The 19,826-nt window shown below is 42.4% G+C and overlaps 1 protein-coding gene across 1 annotated transcript; it reads left to right on the forward strand.

Moving 5' to 3' along the window:
- Nucleotides 1-7,438: 7,438 nt before the first annotated feature.
- LOC123431484 lies at nt 7,439-8,211 on the forward strand. Its single transcript, XM_045115292.1, has 2 exons — nt 7,439-7,666; nt 7,770-8,211. Exons 1-2 carry the CDS (start codon nt 7,604-7,606, stop codon nt 7,962-7,964), a joined length of 258 nt encoding a protein of 85 aa, XP_044971227.1. The 5' UTR covers nt 7,439-7,603; the 3' UTR covers nt 7,965-8,211.
- The last annotated feature ends 11,615 nt before the right edge of the window (nt 8,212-19,826 follow it).

Consider the following 19,826-nt stretch of genomic DNA (forward strand, 5'->3'; position numbering starts at 1 on the left):
ATAGGTTTGAAGGTATCGTAATGTGACATTTGCACATTAGTAGACAAAACTTTGAATATAAATACACAACTAACGGCATGCCACTCTGTCGACTGACTGAAAAAAAAAAAAGCAACCGCTGTGAAATAGCAAAACCAGTAGATGATGAATTAATTTTTGCACTCATGAGCCCAAAATACGGTCATCCAAGCAGAAGTAGGCCGTCAAAATATCTGGGGCATGAGCTTTCCTTGGGAATCACTTAACCACAAATTGGCGATATATAGTTTGTGTGGAATGCCCATCCCCGGAAGCTTCCTACTAATAAGGAACATATATAGCTAGCTGACTGGACACACGTGTTTTTACAGAATATATGAGACCACTACGTGCTGTAGTTGGTGAACTAACCCCTTGTCATTTACTTGTATCAGTAATCAGACCTATCAAACAGAAATGAGCTTGTAAGTTTATCCTGACTAGCTTACTCTAGGTACATAATTAATAATTAAGCTTGTTGTGCAGGCTGATGTATTCCGATAGTGATGACCTGCTCTCCTTCCTACTTATAAGTCATCAAAAAGGTTAACTATTTAAGGTAGACATTTGTGTGCAGACATCACAATCAGCTATTATGTCTCTTAATTTACAAGTGAGTTTCGTTAGAAGCTTCCGGCAAAAATGAACTTTCTGAGAAAGTTCAAGCAAAAAATGAGCTTTCGGCAATAACTTTCTCTCTTAATTTTATTCTAGGTAATTAAATAGTGTAATTTAATTTTAGGAAGACAACAAGCAAAGCTAAATTAATACAAATAGAGAACTTCTATTGATTAAAGCAGGAAAATTTAGCATGGTAATCTCATGTGAAGGCTTCACTATCTCGGCCCCTGAGATACCATTGTTGCTGCCGAACCGTCTAACAAATTTTCTTGGAAAAGGAGGATGATCTGATCTGATCTCTCGTGAAGAGGTGGGGCGAGCGGATGTGAAAGTAGTGTGAGGGAATTGAGGGTTGAGTGAAGGGAGGTATGGCGGCCTAGGCACATAGATGGTGTGGAACAAGTATGTCAGGGGAGGGGGGGGGGGGGGGTCACTAGTAATGGGAACTTGGTTCAGTATGTTGCCTACACGATGTCGTTTACTTGTAGCCATATTTGGGCATTCCATTGTGAAGTGGCCATGTTGATAACACGAGGTTGGCTGATTCAGTATGTCGATGTTCCATTTCGATCATATATATGTGTCTAGCATGTGTCACGCTAGCCGCTTAGTTGTTCTTTGTAATACTAGTGTGTCTATGATTTTGTTGCATACAATGGTAAGGACACATACAAATTTTAATTTCTATTATTATAATTGTCTATGATCTTACTACATATAATGGTACATAAATTCCTTTGAACTAGAGGTGGCCCTAACTTTAATTGCACGTAGGCTAAGAACATAGATAACGCTTAATTTCTGTAGGATACATCAAGAAACACTCTTTCTTTCTTGTCTGTACGATGCAAATTTAGAGATAAATATCATAGTAAATGCAATAATTATCCATATTTATCAGTGATTTCTAAAATTGGTCCACATACAAAGTGCTCACACAGGGGTGATAGGATATGCTCATTTGGCGAACTAACTTTCGTCTCTTATCTGCTATAGGAACGCTTCCTCTATTCCCATTTATAAGGAAGTACGGACTTACTAGATGGGATATTATCTATAGGCCCAAAGATCAGGAAGGTCCGAGGATTGAGAATTTAGAGGTAAAAAACATATGCCTGCTCAGTAAATGTTTGTTCCGACTATCCGTAGAGACACAAGGCATGTGGGTATAAATTCTGCGTAATAAATACTTACAATCTAAGACCTTGGTCAAGTCACAGTCAGACCCAAATAATTCACCATTCTTGAAAGGTTTGATGAGGATGAAATCAGCCTTTTTCCATAAAACTAAATTTTTCATTGGAAATGGTGAGTCAACGAGATTCTAGGAGGATACGTGGTTGGGGGAGATGCCTCTAGCGACACAATATATCTCTCTCTATGATATTGTGCAACGTAAGGAGGCGTATGTTGCCACAATACTACAGTCTAACCCTCTAAATATTCAATTCCGACGAGCTCTAGTGGGTCATTGTTGGGAAGCTTGGTTACACTTAGTTAGAAAACTCATGGATGTTCAGTTATCGGACGAGTATGATAGGCTTCATTGGAAGCTTACATCAACTGGCATCTTCTCAGTGAAATCGATGTATTTGAACCTTATTGATACTGGGCCAATCCCCAAGTTGATCCATATTTGAAAGGATAAAGTACCCTTACGAATCAAAGTCTTCATGTGATTTATTCACAAGGAGGTGATTCTCACTAAGGTTGATTTGGTAAAGCATTATTGGAAAGGAAGTAAACGACGTAGCTTTTATGATCATGATGAAACTGTCAAATACCTCTTTCTCCAATGTGCACTAGCAAAAAAATTGTGGCAAACAGTTCGTATAGCCTTTAATATCATACCTCAAGATAGCATTCACATGTTGTTTGGGACGTGGCTAAATGGAGTTGACACAATCACTACGAAGCATATTCGTATTGGAGTATGTGTTTTACTTTGGCCTATGTGAAACTGTAGGAATGACATGGTTTTTAACAGACAAACATAGATACTTCTATGTTTTGAGCATATAAACATGGATATTGCAGGAATGACATGACTATATGAAACTGTAGAAAAACAGTGGCGAATATGAAGTGATTAGTCTATGAGTACGACTAGCATACTTCTAGGTTGCAACAATTTTGTACCACAACTGTCAATGGAAAGTGGTTGTGTTGCAATTCTCATTGACAAGTCATTATGTGTGCTTCAAGGAAAGCCTGGTCGAATAAGTGACACTCAAGTGGATGATCAATTTGGTAGTATGCAAATGTAACTTTGGCCTCTGGTAAGGCCTACCAAGGGTGGGGTGTTCCACCACTTCCTAATTGACTAAGTAAATGCACTTTGATGTTACTGGGTACTTATCCAAAGTTCCAAACACCCCTTTAGTCTACCTATATCTAAAGAAGGGGGCATCATTATACACACGATTGAGTAGAATCTTTAAAAAGGTGAAACTCGGCCTCTATTTCTTCTGCATCAAGTTACCTTATGTACTCACAATCTCCCTTATCAATTACTTCCTCTATACATATCCTGCTTTGCACGCGGAGTAAAAGCCACAGGATAAATTCTACATGTGCATGCATTTCCGTCGTCTTCTTTTTCTGAAAGTTCATTTCCATCTTCTTGTCCTTCATCAAAAGGAGTTTGATTCCGTAAATATATGTACGGATTTCACTTTCTAAATAAGGACTTAACTAACCTTCTCTTCTCATTCTAATTCAGGATTTAACTAATCGTTTAGCTACTAACCTACTACCACAACTAGTGTACTTCTATATGTAACGATTTCTATATTACAAGTGCCAACCCAAAGTGGTTGCCTTTGCAATTATCATCGAGAAGTGGTTACACGTACGTGCTCCAAGGAAAGCCCCGTTGGACAGGTGATTAAGAGATATGTAAGTGCAACTTGAGAGTACAAACAACAACTAAACATCATTGCGCTTGTAGTGTGATTGCGCTTGTATGCTATACTAGACATCGATAATGGTGAAAAGAAAGAGGAGAATGGGGTAGGCAAGACAAAGATTAGGACCATGCTTAGCCGCCGGCCGGACTACTGGTCATATAAGAACTTTTGTTGCCATGTCAATTATGACATGTGATGGAGCTCGATTATTATTTATTCGTACTACGCTATGTGCTGCCATAGTACTCTCTCTGTTGTCAAATACAATATGTTTTGGATATTTTAAGATGGGCTACATACAAACTGAAGTACGTGACATTCAATTCAGAAAAATCGAACATCCTATATTTATGAATGGAGGGAGTACTTTATTTGTCCGGTGTTTTCTTTTAAATCCACGGTAACAGAAGGAAGTCAAGGTAGGCAAATGGTTTCTCGCCAAGCATCTTTTAACAACAAAATGAGCGGTGAATGCATGGCTACTGATAGATGTAGTGTTCTTTTATATAATTTGATGTAGTGTTTTTTTCTGAGCTGGATGTAGTGTTCTTTATATCAACAGATGTGTGTTTGAACAATACCAGGGAGCAGCTAATGGAGGAGCACCCGTTCGGGAGCATTCCCAAAGGTCACGCTGAGAGCGTGCCACTTGGTACGCTCTTAGCATCCACCATGTGTCATGTTCTAAATGTTCAATTGGCTAAATCTATTCGTGTCGGAGCATGTGCTCTTCTTTGGGCTTTATGGAATAGCAGAAATGATTTGGTTTTTAACAGAACTCGTGATATCCAATTCTTGCAGGTTATCTACCGAATTACCGCACTGATCCGCACATGGTCGTTACTAACTCCTGTGGCAGCCAGGGAGCTTATGGTTACTGGGTGTGCCCGCTGAGAGATGGTAGCACAGGGTATCTTCAACCGGTTTGGATGACGGCATATTAATAGGATAGGTGTTTAGTCATCTTGATCTTTTAGCCATTCCAGGCTGCGGCACGATGTTCGCCATCTATCTCTTTTTTTCCTTTTTATATACTCTGTACTTACTGGATACTTAGTTTCATTAATATATGGCTGTATGCATTACTCGATGCAGAGGCCGGGGCAAGGCCTCCTTTTCGAAAAACGTGTCATGTTCTAAATGTTTTCTTCGAATATTATTTTTATATCTATGTCCATGTTTTTGGCTTTAAGATGATGTTTTTTTGGCCTTTTGGTTTTCCCCGTTATTTGTAGGATTTGAAACAAAAAAATGAAAAATAAATCGTGTGAAAAAATGCTTTTTATTTCGCCAAGACGCTGATTTGCTTCTCGTGGAGGCACGGATTTGCTACCGCAACACGCATGATCATGCCACTTGAAAAAGAAAAAAACATATTTTCTTTTTTTTCTTCCGTGAGAAGCATGAATGTGCTTCTCGTGGAGTCATGGATTTACTTCTGGGAGAGGCACCTCTCGAAAAAGAAAAGAAAACGAGTTTTCTTTTTTTTCTGCGAGAGGCACGGTCGTGCCACTCGAAAAAGGAAAAAAATCATGTTTTCCCTTCCGTGAGAGGCATCAATTTGCTTCCACGAGAGGCACAATCCTGCCTCCCGAAAAAGGACAAAACATGCATGGTTTTTCCTTCCGCGAGAGGCACGACCATGCCACACGGAAAGGGAAAAAAACATGCTTCCGGTTCGGGTATTTTGGTGGAAAAAATTTCGTCAAAACCTATCAGCATGGGAAATAATTTTGAAGATCTCGACACGAGGAATCCAATGATGAAAACAGTTTAAGTTGAACACAGGGTTTGAGGAATAAAATATTGTAAATAAACAAATCTATGAAAAAAGAGAAAACTCGCAGGTTACGACAAATGCGCACATGCAGTGTGATATTTGTCGCAACCTCGAATGGTGGGAGTGATCTTTGCAAAAATGTTCCTTAACTAGTGATTTTGGCAATACCGGATGTGGCTGACACTACTATTTATATCTTATCAGAACAGTTGGGCTTCACCTCAAATAAGTTGAAGCAACACGAGCAAATGCCGAGACCTCCTCTTTGGCGCCTTAAGCGCCAATTGGCGAACTAGGGCATAGGGAATGTCACCCGCATGGGTTGTAGCCCAGTAAGGGCATGTACAATGATGCTATCTTAGGAGTATCATGTAGGATAAATGATGAGGTGGAGGAAAAAGAACTCATAATAAAATATTTGTCTTCTTTTATTTAAGAGAAAACAAGAGGTGATTTCTTAGCATAATATATCTCATCATGTTTTTTAGAATAGCTAGTTATTGAAGATAAGGCTAAGAGATGACCCATTGTAAGACATTTTTTATCATCTATAAATTACATGCAAGTCTTAAGATAAGACCATCCTATCAACCAACCATTGTACATGCCCTAACCGCTTGCTCGGCGTAATCTCGCTAGGCATGTTTGCTTTTTTATGGAAAAAAGCCAACTGCTATTTGATAATTTCTAAAAATTTGGTAAGATTTAAAAATGGTGAAGAATTTTGAAAAAATCACAAGTTTGAAAATTGTTCGGATATTTGAAGAAGTTCACAAATTTTAAAAGAAGTTTAAAATTTTGACACGGTTAGCAAATTCAAAATTATTCATGAACTAAAAAATGGAAAAAAAGAGAAAAAGGAAAAGGAAACTAAAGACCAGAATAAGAAATGGAAGAGAAGACATAGAAAATAAAAGACCACACACAAAACATTTGAATGTTCACAAAACCGGCTGAAAGGGAGTTTCATAATGCCTCCCTACAGTATGTAAACTACTCAGCTACCGGGGTATGCCGGTTTTACAAATCCTAAAATACTTGGTGTTATAAGCGCCAATTTTTTTACCTCAAATGCCACCTCAATCAAAAACTGTCTCCTCGAGCACAGTACATATAGCCATAGTTTTCATGCCATTACAAAAATTACATGAATATATATATATGTTCCGGCACACATGAATTACTTTTCCTAAAGTATACACAGTTTGTAGAATATTTGAGTATTTCTTTTCATGTGAAAAACGACTTTTCCCAACTTTATACACAGTTTCCCAAATATTTGTTTTTAGGTACATAAAATATTTTTGTTTAATAAAATATCTGGAGCTGTTTTTTTAGGGGTGTCTGGACCTGTTGTTGGTTGAAGGCCTGGAGAAGACTCATTCATGCTTGGACACTCCAGCCCTGGCTTCTTCAGGACACGTTTCAGTTTGGTGGGCTGGCACCGGTCGTTGAAGTTTGTTGTTAGTCCAATCTTAGGCAGTTGTTGTGTCCACAAGGTAGAAGCCTTCATAGACCGACCTCCAAAAATTCCTCAAATAAAAGTTCAACCTTCGAAAACAAACTTACAGCTCACAAAATCTGCTACCCACATCTAAAGAAGTAGAAAATTTTGCTACATTATGAGCAATAAAGTTGGTTTACCACTCAGAAAGAAGAAAGCCCAGGTGATAGCTGCCTTCCTCTCCAAAAAAAAGGCGATAGCTGCCCAAAAACTATCACTTTTTTTTGCAGGGACCAAAAACTACCGCTTTGGGAACTAGACAACATTCATGCTGACATGTTGTAGTATCCAAAAAAAAATCTGACATTATGTAGCCATTTGGTGAAATTTTAGCAAAATATCACACAACCCAGATATTTGTTCCTATACGTCAAATTTTTCTCGCCGTCACTATCTATACGTCGTCCATCATGACAAAATAAAAGGCAAAAAGTGCACAAACCTGTGTTTTGCAGTGTGGATAAGATGATGTACACACATAGTGCTAGAAACATTCCGGTGGGTGAGCTACGTGGAGCCAATGGCACCAACTAATGGAGGCTCTTTCTTGCTAGCTAGAGATAAGCCAGCCATATCCCCATGAATCTCAAGCCATTGAAACAACCAGACATTGAACCGATCCCAACAATGTTCAAGACTATACTTGTTGCTATATATAGACATGATCGAATATGCATGCAACAGCAGAGCTAGCCATATACGCAATGAAGTTCAGAGTAAGAAACACTAAACTAGTTTAAGTGGTGATTAATCAGACATATTAGCTAGCTCATGGGTTCCACGGAGGCTATCTTGTCTGCGCAGCTCGCCAGCCAATTATTCAACATCAACAAGGTAAGTGCAGCTCATAAACTTCGTGTTAATCCATTCATGTTTGTTAAGTTTTGTATTTGTCTTCTCTTTGTTCTTGCTCTTCATGCATGCTTGTAATTTGCAGTTCATCGCGGGCCCTGTACCGCAAATGCAAAAGCAATCTGATGGCAGCGGAAGACAGGCGGAGAAGAAGGAGATGAACAATAAATCTGATGTCAAGATTGTTGGCAAGCAACGGCAGCAGCAGCAGCAACTGAAGCCACGGTTCGCCCTGGAGCTGGACGGGCTTAATTGCTTCGAGACCCTTGTCCCTCTCTGAAGCGCAATTTGATCGTCTTGTGTGCTTTCAACACATATTTTGTTTTTCTTTGTTGGAGAGGATCCTTATATGGCAGGGAGTTGTGTCTTCTATATTTCAACAGTGATCATTAGTCTGCAAATAGATTTTTATGTTCACAAATTGTCGCGTTGTCTGTTTCGATGTTGACAATTTTTGTTGTGTGTTTCATGCATTTTCGTGTGGCAACATTTGCCCCAACTCATGATATATGGAATTATGGAGATACGTCGACACATCGATGTGCTTTTTGCGAGATTGCCTTTTGAGTGTGGACAAATTCAAATTCATTTTTTAGCCTGTATTTTCTTTTCTTTTATATGATGACCCCAGCTAGCATGTGTTTTTTTAGAGAATGACATGTGTGAGAACTAACACAGATCAATATTCATTGTCCGATCCACACGTGGCGCCATCGGGGATCGAGGTGAACAGGGGCACCACCGAAACTGAAACTGGGAATATTGTGCCCCACCGACGGAGCAGCGTTGGGTAGTCCGATCTTCATGTGACACCATTAGGGAAGGAGTTGGAGATGCGCGCACGCACATCCTATGCAATTGCGGAATGAGAGGCGTCTCATGATGCTCTGCTGAGGAAAGAGAGTGTTGAGTAAATAGGTAATTTTCCGAGTATATTAATCCACGAGATAACAACTAGCATGGCATTGACTAGACTAATGACATACTGATCTTGAGCTAACCTAGCACATACTACGCATATAGTGGATACATCTATGCAGACAAGCAGTACTGCTAGGATAAATACGAACATGAGGATAAACGAGTCATACCCTCCAATCGGCCAGTTGGCCGTAGCAGCAGCGGCGGCGGCGGTATCCTCTGCCGTCTTCTTCTCGGCTTCCTCGCGGAGACGGTCAGCTTCGCTTGGTGAAGACATGGCGATGACGAGGGCGACGCGGACGGACGAAGGCGAGCAGTCGCGTGATTGCTCCCCAAAAACCTAATCGCCCCTCTCCCGTACAGGAACCGGAGAGGCGAGGTTTCGGAGACCTGCTCTCCCGTCGACCATGTACACGGTAAACGGGATGGAGTCGCCGGCGGCAGCAGCAGTCAAGGAACGAACGCGTGAGGCAGATGTGATCTGATTCTCGTGACGGCTAGGGTAGGCGATCGCGTGCTTATAAAGGCGGCTGGGTGGAGAGACGTAGGCGTAGGTATGAGCTCGGCTCATTCCCGCAACCCGCGTCGTGACGAGGCGTGGCGAGGCGGGCGGCGGAGGAGGAGTGCGCGAGGGCACCTTCTCTTCTCACTCTCCAATAGCATGTGGAAGAGAGACCCTTATAAAGGGGTCCAAACTCTCCTCCACTAGCGGGGTGGGACTAAACTCCCACCACCTTGTCATGCCACCACCTACATGGGCCCTTGGAGATTTTCTGAAATTCTCTAATGGGCCTAAAGTCCACTACCAATTTCAACAATCCCCCACCAGATCTCAAGGGCACATCGTGTTCGCTCGTTCCAATCACTGTTTTAATATACCAGCATTTCAGTGAAGACCTGTTAAGGTTGAGCTTCACCTAGAACAAGTAGCTACACCCCTTTACAACTGAACAATGGACTATGCCTTGAATTGTCAGTTTGGCGTAAAGGAGCTTCACCACAAGTCTTACTAGTACTAGACTGCTGAAGGTGACCCCTCGGGTGGAGCATATTAGTCACACTCCTGGTCTATTCATGAGTTTACTAGAGATCACCCAAACCTCATAGACTGTGACCAGCAGTCAAGCTCATATAGGTGTGTTCCTCCAAAGATCGCTCTGTAGGACAGCATCTTGCTTACATATAAGCTTTAGAACACATTAAGACAATAGTCATCCTACCATACAGTATCCGAGAGCATTGCATCTCCAACGGAGTGGGTTAGTAAAATTACTCTCCTCAGTTCACCACTGGCTTGTTTTCCCAGGTCCTACTTCACGGGATCTCCGATCATATAGGTTGGGTTACTACCATGGCAACTCATGTGGGTCTCAGACCCATCTCCGTCGATGCACTATCTATCACAACACGTGATAGCCCTTTAGTAAAGGGATCTGCCAGATTCTTAGCCGTTTGGATATAATCCAACGCTATCACTCCGGAGTTTCTCAAACGTCTGACAGACTTCAATCTCATTCTTATATGTTTGTTGGACTTCATATTGTCCTTTGAACTCTTCACTTTAACAATAACCGTCTGATTATCGCAGTTCATAAGGATAGCCGGAACCGGCTTCTCAACCACAGGTAATTCCATCAAAAGATCTCGAAGAAATTCTGCTTCGACACCAGATGTGTCTAATGCTGTTAATTCTGCTTCCATTGTCGATCTTGTTAAGATCGTTTGCTTGCAAGACTTCCAGGAAACAGCACCACCCCCAAGAGTAAACATATACCCAGTAGTGGCCTTCATCTCATCAGCATCAGAGATCCAATTCGCATCACTATACCCTTCAAGTACCGATGGGAATCCCGTATAGTGAAGCACGTGGTTGACAGTACCTTTCAAGTAGCGCATAATTCTTTCAACAGCACACCAATGAACATCGCCCGGGTTTGCAACAAACCGGCTAAGTTTGCTCACAGCAAACGCGATGCCAGGCCTCGTTGCGCTAGCTAGGTACATAAGTGAACCGATAATTTGAGAGAATCTCAATTGATCTATAGTTGTGCCTTTAAACTTTCTAATAAGCACACTAGGATCATATGGTGTTTGAGAAATTTTGCAGTCTGAATATCCAAAGCAACTCAAAATCTTCTCAACATAGTGGGATTGCAGAAGTGTAATCCCACCCTCATCATCTCTCAACAGCTTGATGTTCAAGATAACATCAGCCACCCCAAGGTCCTTCATCTCAAAGTTTTGAGACAGAAAAGACTTAACCTCCTCAATTACTTTGAGGTTGGTTCCAAATATCAGTATGTCATCAACATACAAGCACAATATAACTCCTTCGCCCCCACCATGGCGATAGTATACACATTTGTCAGCTTCATTAACAACTAAGCCAACAGATGTCAGAGTTGTATTAAACTTCTCATGCCATTGCTTAGGTGCTTGTCTCAGACCATATAAAGATTTCAGCAACTTACACACCTTTCCTTCCTGACCTTCTATCACAAAGCCATCTGGCTGTTGCATATAGATTTCCTCATTTAGCTCTCCATTCAGGAAAGCCGTCTTAACATCCATTTGATGAACGAGAAGACCATGAGAGGCCGCCAATGAGAGTAGTACTCGAATGGTGGTCAGTCTAGCCACAGGTGAATAAGTATCGAAGAAATCTTCCTCTTCTTTCTGGGCATAGCCCTTGTCCACAAGCCTAGCCTTGTACTTTTCAATCGTACCATCGGGCCTAAGCTTCTTTTTGAACACCCACTTGCATCCCAATGGTTTGCAACCATAGGGACGATCAGTGATTTCCCATATCCCGTTAGCCATGATGGAATCCATCTCGCTACGGACCGCAGCTTTCCAGTAGTCAGCATCTGGAGAAGCATACGCTTCTGAAATAGAAGTGGGATTATCATCCACGAGGTATACGAAGAAATCATCACCAAAGGTCTTTGCAGTCCTTTGTCTCTTGCCCCTACCACGAGCTTCCTCGTCATCCTCCTCAGGATTTTCATCATGTGTTTGTTCATAGTATTCCATAGGAATGGCAGGCTCAGGAGTTATCTCAGATTCCTGTCTAGAAGTGCTTTGCATATCTCTCATGGGAAATATATCCTCAAAGAATGTAGCATCCCTCGACTCCATTATTGTACCGACCTTCACGTCAGGTACCTCAGATTTCACTACTAGAAATCTATAGCCTACGCTATTCTTAGCGTATCCCAAATTAACGCAATCCACAGTCTTTGGTCCAAGCTTACGCTTCTTGGGGATCGGTACATTGACTTTCGCCAAGCAGCCCCAAGTACGTAAGTACGAGAGCGTCGTCCTTCTCTTCGACCACTCCTCGTAGGGAGTGACCTCATTATCTTTTGTAGGAACTTTATTCAGGACATGACACGCGGTCAATATAGCCTCCCCCCACCATGCCTTGGATAAACCCGATGTATCTAACATGGCGTTAACCAAATCAGTTAGAGTACGGTTTTTCCGCTCGGCAACCCCGTTTGACTGGGGTGAATAGGGAGGCGTCCTCTCATGAATAATGCCGTGTTCCGCACAAAATGAATCAAATTCGTTTGAGAAGTACTCTCCACCACGATCAGACCGGACTCGTTTAATTTTCTTTTCAAGTTGATTCTCAACTTCTGCCTTATAGATTTTAAAGTAGTGTAGAGCCTCATCTTTAGTATTTAACAGATACACATAGCAAAATCTAGTGGAATCATCTATCAATGTCATGAAGTATTTCTTTCCACCTTTAGTCAACACACCATTCATCTCACAAAGATCAGAATGTATGAGTTCTAATGGTGCCAAGTGTCTCTCCTCTGCAGCCTTGTGAGGCTTGCGAGGTTGCTTTGCTTGCACACACGAATGGCACTTAGAACCTTTGGCTAAAGTGAAAGTTGGGATTAAATTCAGTTTTGCTAGCCGCGACATAACACCGAAACTTATGTGACAAAGACGTAAATGCCAAACTTCAGATTCATTAACACTCGAATGAATATTGTTCACGACTTTATTACAAAAATCTGCTAGAGAAAGGCGGAACAGACCTCTGCATTCATAACCTTTTCCAACGAAAAGTCCATATTTCGTAACTACTACTTTATTAGACTCGAATACCAACTTAAACCCTTCTCTACACAAAAGGGAGCCACTAACGAGATTCTTCTTGATGGCGGGGACATGCTGCACGTTCTTCAGCTGCACGATCCTTCCTGAAGTAAACTTCAGATCGACCGTGCCAACACCAAGAACAGAAGCACTCGCACCATTCCCCATCAATACGGACCCGCGACCGGTGGCCTGATAAGAAGAGAACAATGATAAGTCAGCACACACATGAATATTTGCACCCGTGTCCACCCATCAATCGGTGGACTGACAAACTGTAAATACAGTAAGTAAATTACCGTACCCAGATGCACCACTTGTTGGAAATATGCCCTAGAGGCAATAATAAAATGGTTATTATCATATTTCCTTGTTCATGATAATCGTCTATCGTTCATGCTGTAATTGTATTAACAGGAAACAGTGATACATGTGTGAATGAATAGATCACAATGTGTCCCTAGCAAGCCTCTAGTTAGCTAGCTCGTTAGTCAATAGATGATCATGGTTTCCTGATCATGGACATTGGATGTCATTGATAACGGGATCACATCATTGGGAGAATGATGTGGTGGACAAGACCCAATACTAAGCCTAGCACTAGATCGTATTGTTCGTATGCTAATGCTTTTCTAATGTCAAGTATCTTTTCCTTCGACCGTGAGATTGTGCAACTCCCGGATACCGTAGGAGTGCTTTGGGTGTATCAAACGTCACAACGTAACTGGGTGACTATAAAGGTGCACTACGGGTACCTCCGAAAGTGTCTGTTGGGTTGGCACAAATCGAGATCGGGATTTGTCACTCCGTGTGACGGAGAGGTATCTCTGGGCCCACTCGGTAGAACATCATCATGAGCTCAATGTGACTAAGGAGTTAGTCACACGATGACGTGCTACGGAACGAGTAAAGAGACTTACCGGTAACGAGATTGAACAAGGTATAGGTATACCGACGATCGAATCTCGGGCAAGTTCTATACCGACAGACAAAGGGAATCGTATACGGGATTGATTGAATCCTTGACATCGTGGTTCATCCGATGAGATCATCGTGGAGCTAGTGGGAGCCACCATGGGTATCCAGACCCCGCTGATGGTTATTGGCCAGAGAGGTGTCTCGGTCATGTCTGCTTGTCTCCCGAACCCGTAGGGTCTACACACTTAAGGTTCGATGACGCTAGGGTTATAGGGAATTGTTATACGAGATTACCGAAAGTTGTTCGGAGTCCCGGATGAGATCCCGGACGTCACGAGGAGCTCCGGAATGGTCCGGAGGTAAAGATTGATATATAGGACGGATGGTTTCGGACACCGGAAGTGTTTCGGGCATCACTGGTAACGTACCGGGACCACCGGGACCACCGGAGGTGGTCCCGGGGGACCACCGAAGGGGGGCTGCGACCCCAAGAGGTAAGATGGGCTAAGTGGGGGTGGGAACCAGCCCCTAGTTGGGCTGGTGCGCCTCCCCACTCAGCCCATGGCGCAGGGGAAGGAAAAAGAGGGGGGGAACCCTAACTCAGGTGGGCCTTAGGCCCACCAGAGGGGTGCGCCACCCCCTCCTCCCCATCTGGCCGCCACAAACCCCATCTGGGAGGGCTGCCGCACCCCCTAGGGTGGGAACCCTAGGGGTGGCACCCCCTCTCCCCTTCCCCTATATATAGTGGGCACTTTTGGCCTTTGGAGGACACAGTTTTCCCTCTCCCTCGGCGCAGCCCTGCACTTCTTCCTCCTCCTCTCTGCCGGCGCTTGGCGAAGCCCTGCCGGGAGACCTCGTCTCTCCACCAACACCACGCCGTCGTGTTGCTGGTCTTCTTCCCCAACCTCTCCCTCCTCCTTGCTGGATCAAGGTGCGGGAGACGTCACCGGGCTGCACGTGTGTTGAACGCGGAGGTGCCGTTGTTCGGCACTAGATCGGAATCGCTGCGAGTACGACTCCATCAACCGCGTTCCAGCAACGCTTCCGCTTAGCGATCTTCAAAGGTACGAAGATTCTCTTACCCCTCTCTCGTTGCTGGTCTCTCCATAGGAAGATCTGAACTTGCGTAGGAAATTTTTTGAATTTATGCTACGTTACCCAACACCACTTTCATTGTTGCCCACAATCATGTTAGCAGACTTGGAGTCCTGCGCCGGCTTACTTGTTTGGGCATTTGTTCGCCCAATGTTCCTCTGAACCACAAGTATAGCAGCCATCTCCCTTCTTATTCTTCTTGAAGGGCTTCTTTCCCTTCTTCTTGAAGTCGGTATTCTGTTGGACAAAATTCTTTCCCTTGGGCTTGTGAGAATTGAAGTTCCTCTGATGTACCATATTGGCAGCAGAAGAGCTTTCCACCGCTTTTCCATTGAGTCCTTTGCTCTCGAGATCTGCTCAACACTCAGATGGCCGATGATGTCCTCTACTGAGAACTCACGCCTCTGATGTTTCAGAGTAGTAGCAAAGTTCCTCCAGGAATTAGGGAGCTTAGCAATTATACAGCCCGCGACAAACTTGCCCGGCAAATTGCACTTAAGAACCTCAAGTTCCTTAGCTATGCATATTATCTCATGAGCTTGTTCCAATACAGAACGGTTGTCAACCATCTTGTAATCGTGGAACTGCTCCATAACATACATCTCACTCCCAGCATCGGTGGCCCCGAATTTAGATTCGAGCACCTCCCACAAGTCCTTGGCAACATGCATATGTAAATATGCATCAACCAGCTTATCTCCGATCACGCTAATGACTGCTCCAAGGAATAGGACGGTGGCCTCCTTAAACATCTTCTCCTGTTCAGGAGTGATAGTTTCCGTAGGAGTGACACCGGCTACCCAGAACACGTTCATAGCAGTGAGCCATAAGGTGGTTCTCGTTTGCCAACGCTTGAAAAAAGTACCGGTAAAGTTATCCGGTTTCAGTGCAGCAGCAAAACCATTACTCGAAAAATTCCTACAGACATTAGGTTTTTGGATTGTTGAGTAAATAGGCAATTTTTCGAGTATATTAATCCACGAGATAACAACTAGCATGGCATTGACTAGACTAATGACATACTGATCTTGAGCTAACCTAGCACATACTACGCATATAGTGGATACATCTATGCAGACAAGCAGTACTGCTAGGATAAATACGAACATGAGGATAAACGAGTCATACCCTCCAATCGGCCAGTTGGCCGTAGCAGCAGCGGCGGCGGCGGTATCCTCTGCCGTCTTCTTCTCGGCTTCCTCGCGGAGACGGTCAGCTTCGCTTGGTGAAGACATGGCGATGACGAGGGCGACGCGGACGGACGAAGGTGAGCAGTCGCGTGATCGCTCCCCAAAAACCTAATCGCCCCTCTCCCGTACAGGAACCGGAGAGGCGAGGTTTCGGAGACCTGCTCTCCCGTCGACCATGTACGCGGTAAACGGGATGGAGTCGCCGGCGACAGCAGCAGTCAAGGAACGAACGCGTGAGGCAGATGTGATCTGATTCTCGCAACCCGCGTCGTGACGAGGCGTGGCGAGGCGGGCGGCGGAGAAGGAGTGCGCGAGGGCACCTTCTCTTCTCACTCTCCAATAGCATGTGGAAGAGAGACCCTTATAAAGGGGTCCAAACTCTCCTCCACTAGCGGGGTGGGACTAAACTCCCACCACCTTGTCATGCCACCACCTACATGGGCCCTTGGAGATTTTCTGAAATTCTCTAATGGGCCTAAAGCCCACTACCAATTTCAACAGAGAGGTCGGACCTCCTATTCGGCAACCTGTGCTTGGGAAATCAGCCAAACCCCCCGCTCCCCTGTGCACCCTTTTGGGCTGGCCCATGTGCGGGTGGGGATGCCCCCTGTTTTTTTCTCTTTTTAATAATTTAGCATATCAAAAAGTACTATATTTCAAAAAGCTTTCAAATTTTTAAAATGATAATTATGAATTCAATGTTCAAGATTTCAGAATACAATGTTTGGCAATTAGAAAAATGTTCACGATTTAAGAGAATGTTTACCAATTTGTAAAAAATGTTCATGAATTTAAAAATGTTGAAAATTTCGGAGTATTGTGTGTGAATCCAAAAATAATTCAATATTTCAAAAAATGTTTACCAAATTTTAAAAACATGTTCACGATTTAAAAACATTTTTTATTAAGACAATATTCATGATTTCAAAAAACAAGATGATCCTATAGTAGCAAGCACCATGTGTTGAAGAATGATTCAGATTTATATATCCAAGTGGATGTAGATGATCATAATTCAATATTGTTGACATTATCCTAAAGGTAACTAAGTTGGGTGGCGAGCCATTCAAGCCCCTATCTTCCTATGTGTCCTATGAAAACATGAGCTCTAAAAATATGCCTGGAGCGTGAGCAATCATGGAAGATTAAATTATAGTTAAGTATATGAACTTGCCAACAAGAAAGCTCTTACATAGACTCTTCTCTGAATTATAATGAAGTATGATTGCCCCGATAACTTAGAATATGGTTTGTTGATTATCAATAAAGTTTATGCTTCATACTTCAATAGTTGTGAATGGACTGTCACTTGTTTTATGAGAAGTTATATGATAAAACACTTGCTGCTATACTAATATTCATGATACTCTCATGCTCGTATTCTGTTTTTATCGACACCTCTCTCTTAAGTCATGTGGTCACTATTTTTGAGCTCGGCTTCCGCTTGAGGACAAACAAGGTCTAAGGTTGGGGGGTTGATACACTCATTTTGCATCACGAATTACTATTGATATTTGTGTTGATCCTATCCATTATCCATTATTATCATACAATTCTTATGCATTTTCTCTATGAATATGCAAGGTACATTGCTGAGAGGAAAATATTTGGAAACTGGAATTCTGGACCAGGAAACCGAAAAAAAGTAGAAAAATCAACTTGCTCCAAATAATCTGAAACTATACAGAGATTTTTTTCTGGAATATTTGAGAATTTGTGGGTCAAAAATATACCGGAGAGGGGCCACCAGCTAGGAACAAGCCAACCCTGATGGCTTGTGGGGGCCGAGCTGACCGTCTGGCGACCATCTTCTCCTATATATATGGTGTGTTTTATCCTAAAAAATCATAAGTTATCTTCCGGAAGAAGCGCCGCCGTCCCAAGGCGGAAACCCGGGAAGAGGCCCTTTTGTTCTCCGACAGAGAGATTCTGCCGAGAGAATTCCCCCTTTTTTCGTAGATCCATATTTCCGTAGATCCATGCGTGTCACTTGTCACAACCTGGGAGTTATCTCTTTATTCGTAGATCCATATTTTCTAGACGTTTTATCTCCTAAATGTGCATCCAAATCTCGAATCGTTTTCACTGTTGAGTTTCTCGCGTCGAGATCTTCAAAACTAGATCCCATGTTGATAGGTTTTGACGAACTTTTTTCATGAAAAAACGGACAAAAAACCGTGCCTCTCACGATAGAAAAAAACAGAAAACACATTTTTCGCGTTTTTTTCCTTTTCGAGAGGCACCTCTCGCGAATGTAAAACCGTGCTTCTCGAAAAAAAATATAATGCATTTTTTTCCTTTTTGAGAGGCACGCCCGTGCCCCCTTTCTGAGAGGCACGTCCATGCTCTCGTGAAGGCAAAACCGTGCCTCTCGCGTAAGCAAAACCGTGCTTCTCACAAAAAAAGCGTGTTTTTTTCCTTTTCGAGAGGCACGGCTGTGCATCTTGCGAAGACAAAACCGTGTCTCTCACGAAAGCAAAACCGTGTCTCTCGTGAAAAAAGAAAAAACATATTTTTTGCGTTTTTCCCTTTCTGTGTGCCTCTAACGAAGGCAATAGTATGCCTCTTGCGTAAGCAAAATCGTATCTCTCACGAAAAAAATTAGAGAACACATTGTTTTTTCGAGAGACATGCCCGTGTCTCTGGTGGAGGTAAAATTGTGCCTCTCTCGTAAGAAAAATCATGCCTTTCACAAAAAAAATGTGTTTTTTCGTTTTCCAGAGGCGCGCTCGCGAAGGCAAACCCGTGTCTTTCGCGGAATCAAAATCATGCCTCTCGCAAAAAAACAAAAAACACGTTTTTTCGTTTTCAAGAGGCATGGCTGTGGCTATCACGAAGACAAAATCGTGCCCATAAACCACCATAGCCTTTTCTTAGGGTCCCGACACAGCTATGTGTTGCTATGGGTTGCTAAAAAGAAGCTATGTGTCACTATGATCTTCTAAAAAAAACTATGTGTCGCTATGCGAGACGACGTTATCATGTACTCCCTCCGTCCCAAAATAAATGTCTTAACTTTATATTAGCTATAGTATAAAATTACATTAAATTTGAGGCACTTATTTTAAAACGGAGGGAGTAACATATATGTGTTCAATTCCCAATTATTTTTTGTAAAATGCCTCATTCCTAATAGGAATCGCCTACGGGCGACACAGTAGCAGGTGGTTCATTTAGAACGGCATTCGTTGCAGCTTGTAGCAATCGTTGTAGTTCGATCTGTTTGGTTTTTTTTTTTCTTGTTGGTTTTATTTGTTTTTCATAGTTCTTTGTTTTACTTTGGTTTTATTTTCATTGGTTTTATTTATTTTTTCTTTCTTTCTTCATTATATTTTTTTCTTTTTTACAGTGTTGTATAAACCTTTTCCTATATGGCACATACGCTTTTTCGACACGTGTCATTTTTTGAATGTCACAAGCAATTTTTATACGCATGTCTAACATTTTTTAAATGCATATAGACATATGTACGTACAAGAATAAAAACAATACTAGAAGAATAATAAAAGAAAATGTGAAGAAAAAGGAAAAAATATGGATCACATTAGTGTGATATCAGCGGATGTTGCATGCGGCACATAGCCGCTCCCACCTTACTATATATAGGACTGCGTACGTGAGATAGTTTTTAAGGCATGACTGTTTTCCCTTGTGCCTTAGAATGCCTACCTTGTCGATACATGGCATTTCTCTCTAAGCCGTTTGAGAACCAGTATAAGATATATAATCCGCATTAGATAGTCTTTTTCATGGTGGACATTTTGGGCTCGCCTTGAATTAAAGCTCTATATGATATAGCTCTTCTCTGTAGTAGTGAGATTGAGATGGTTTAGCTCCTGAGGTTCTCTGCAAATTTGATCTAAAACTTGTAATTCACAACAAAAATCAAAAACAGTTCTAAAAAC

This window comes from Hordeum vulgare, chromosome 2H, assembly GCF_904849725.1.
Source record: "Hordeum vulgare subsp. vulgare chromosome 2H, MorexV3_pseudomolecules_assembly, whole genome shotgun sequence".
Classification (NCBI taxonomy): Eukaryota; Viridiplantae; Streptophyta; class Magnoliopsida; order Poales; family Poaceae; genus Hordeum; species Hordeum vulgare.

What these genes read in the sequence shown, in the direction of transcription:
- LOC123431484 (XM_045115292.1), top strand. Translation starts at nt 7,604, where the DNA reads ATGGGTTCCACGGAGGCTATCTTGTCTGCGCAGCTCGCCAGCCAATTA. An exon ending in AATTATTCAACATCAACAAG is followed by an intron (nt 7,667 to 7,769) that starts GTAAGTGCAGCT and finishes TGTAATTTGCAG; the next exon opens with TTCATCGCGGGCCCTGTACC.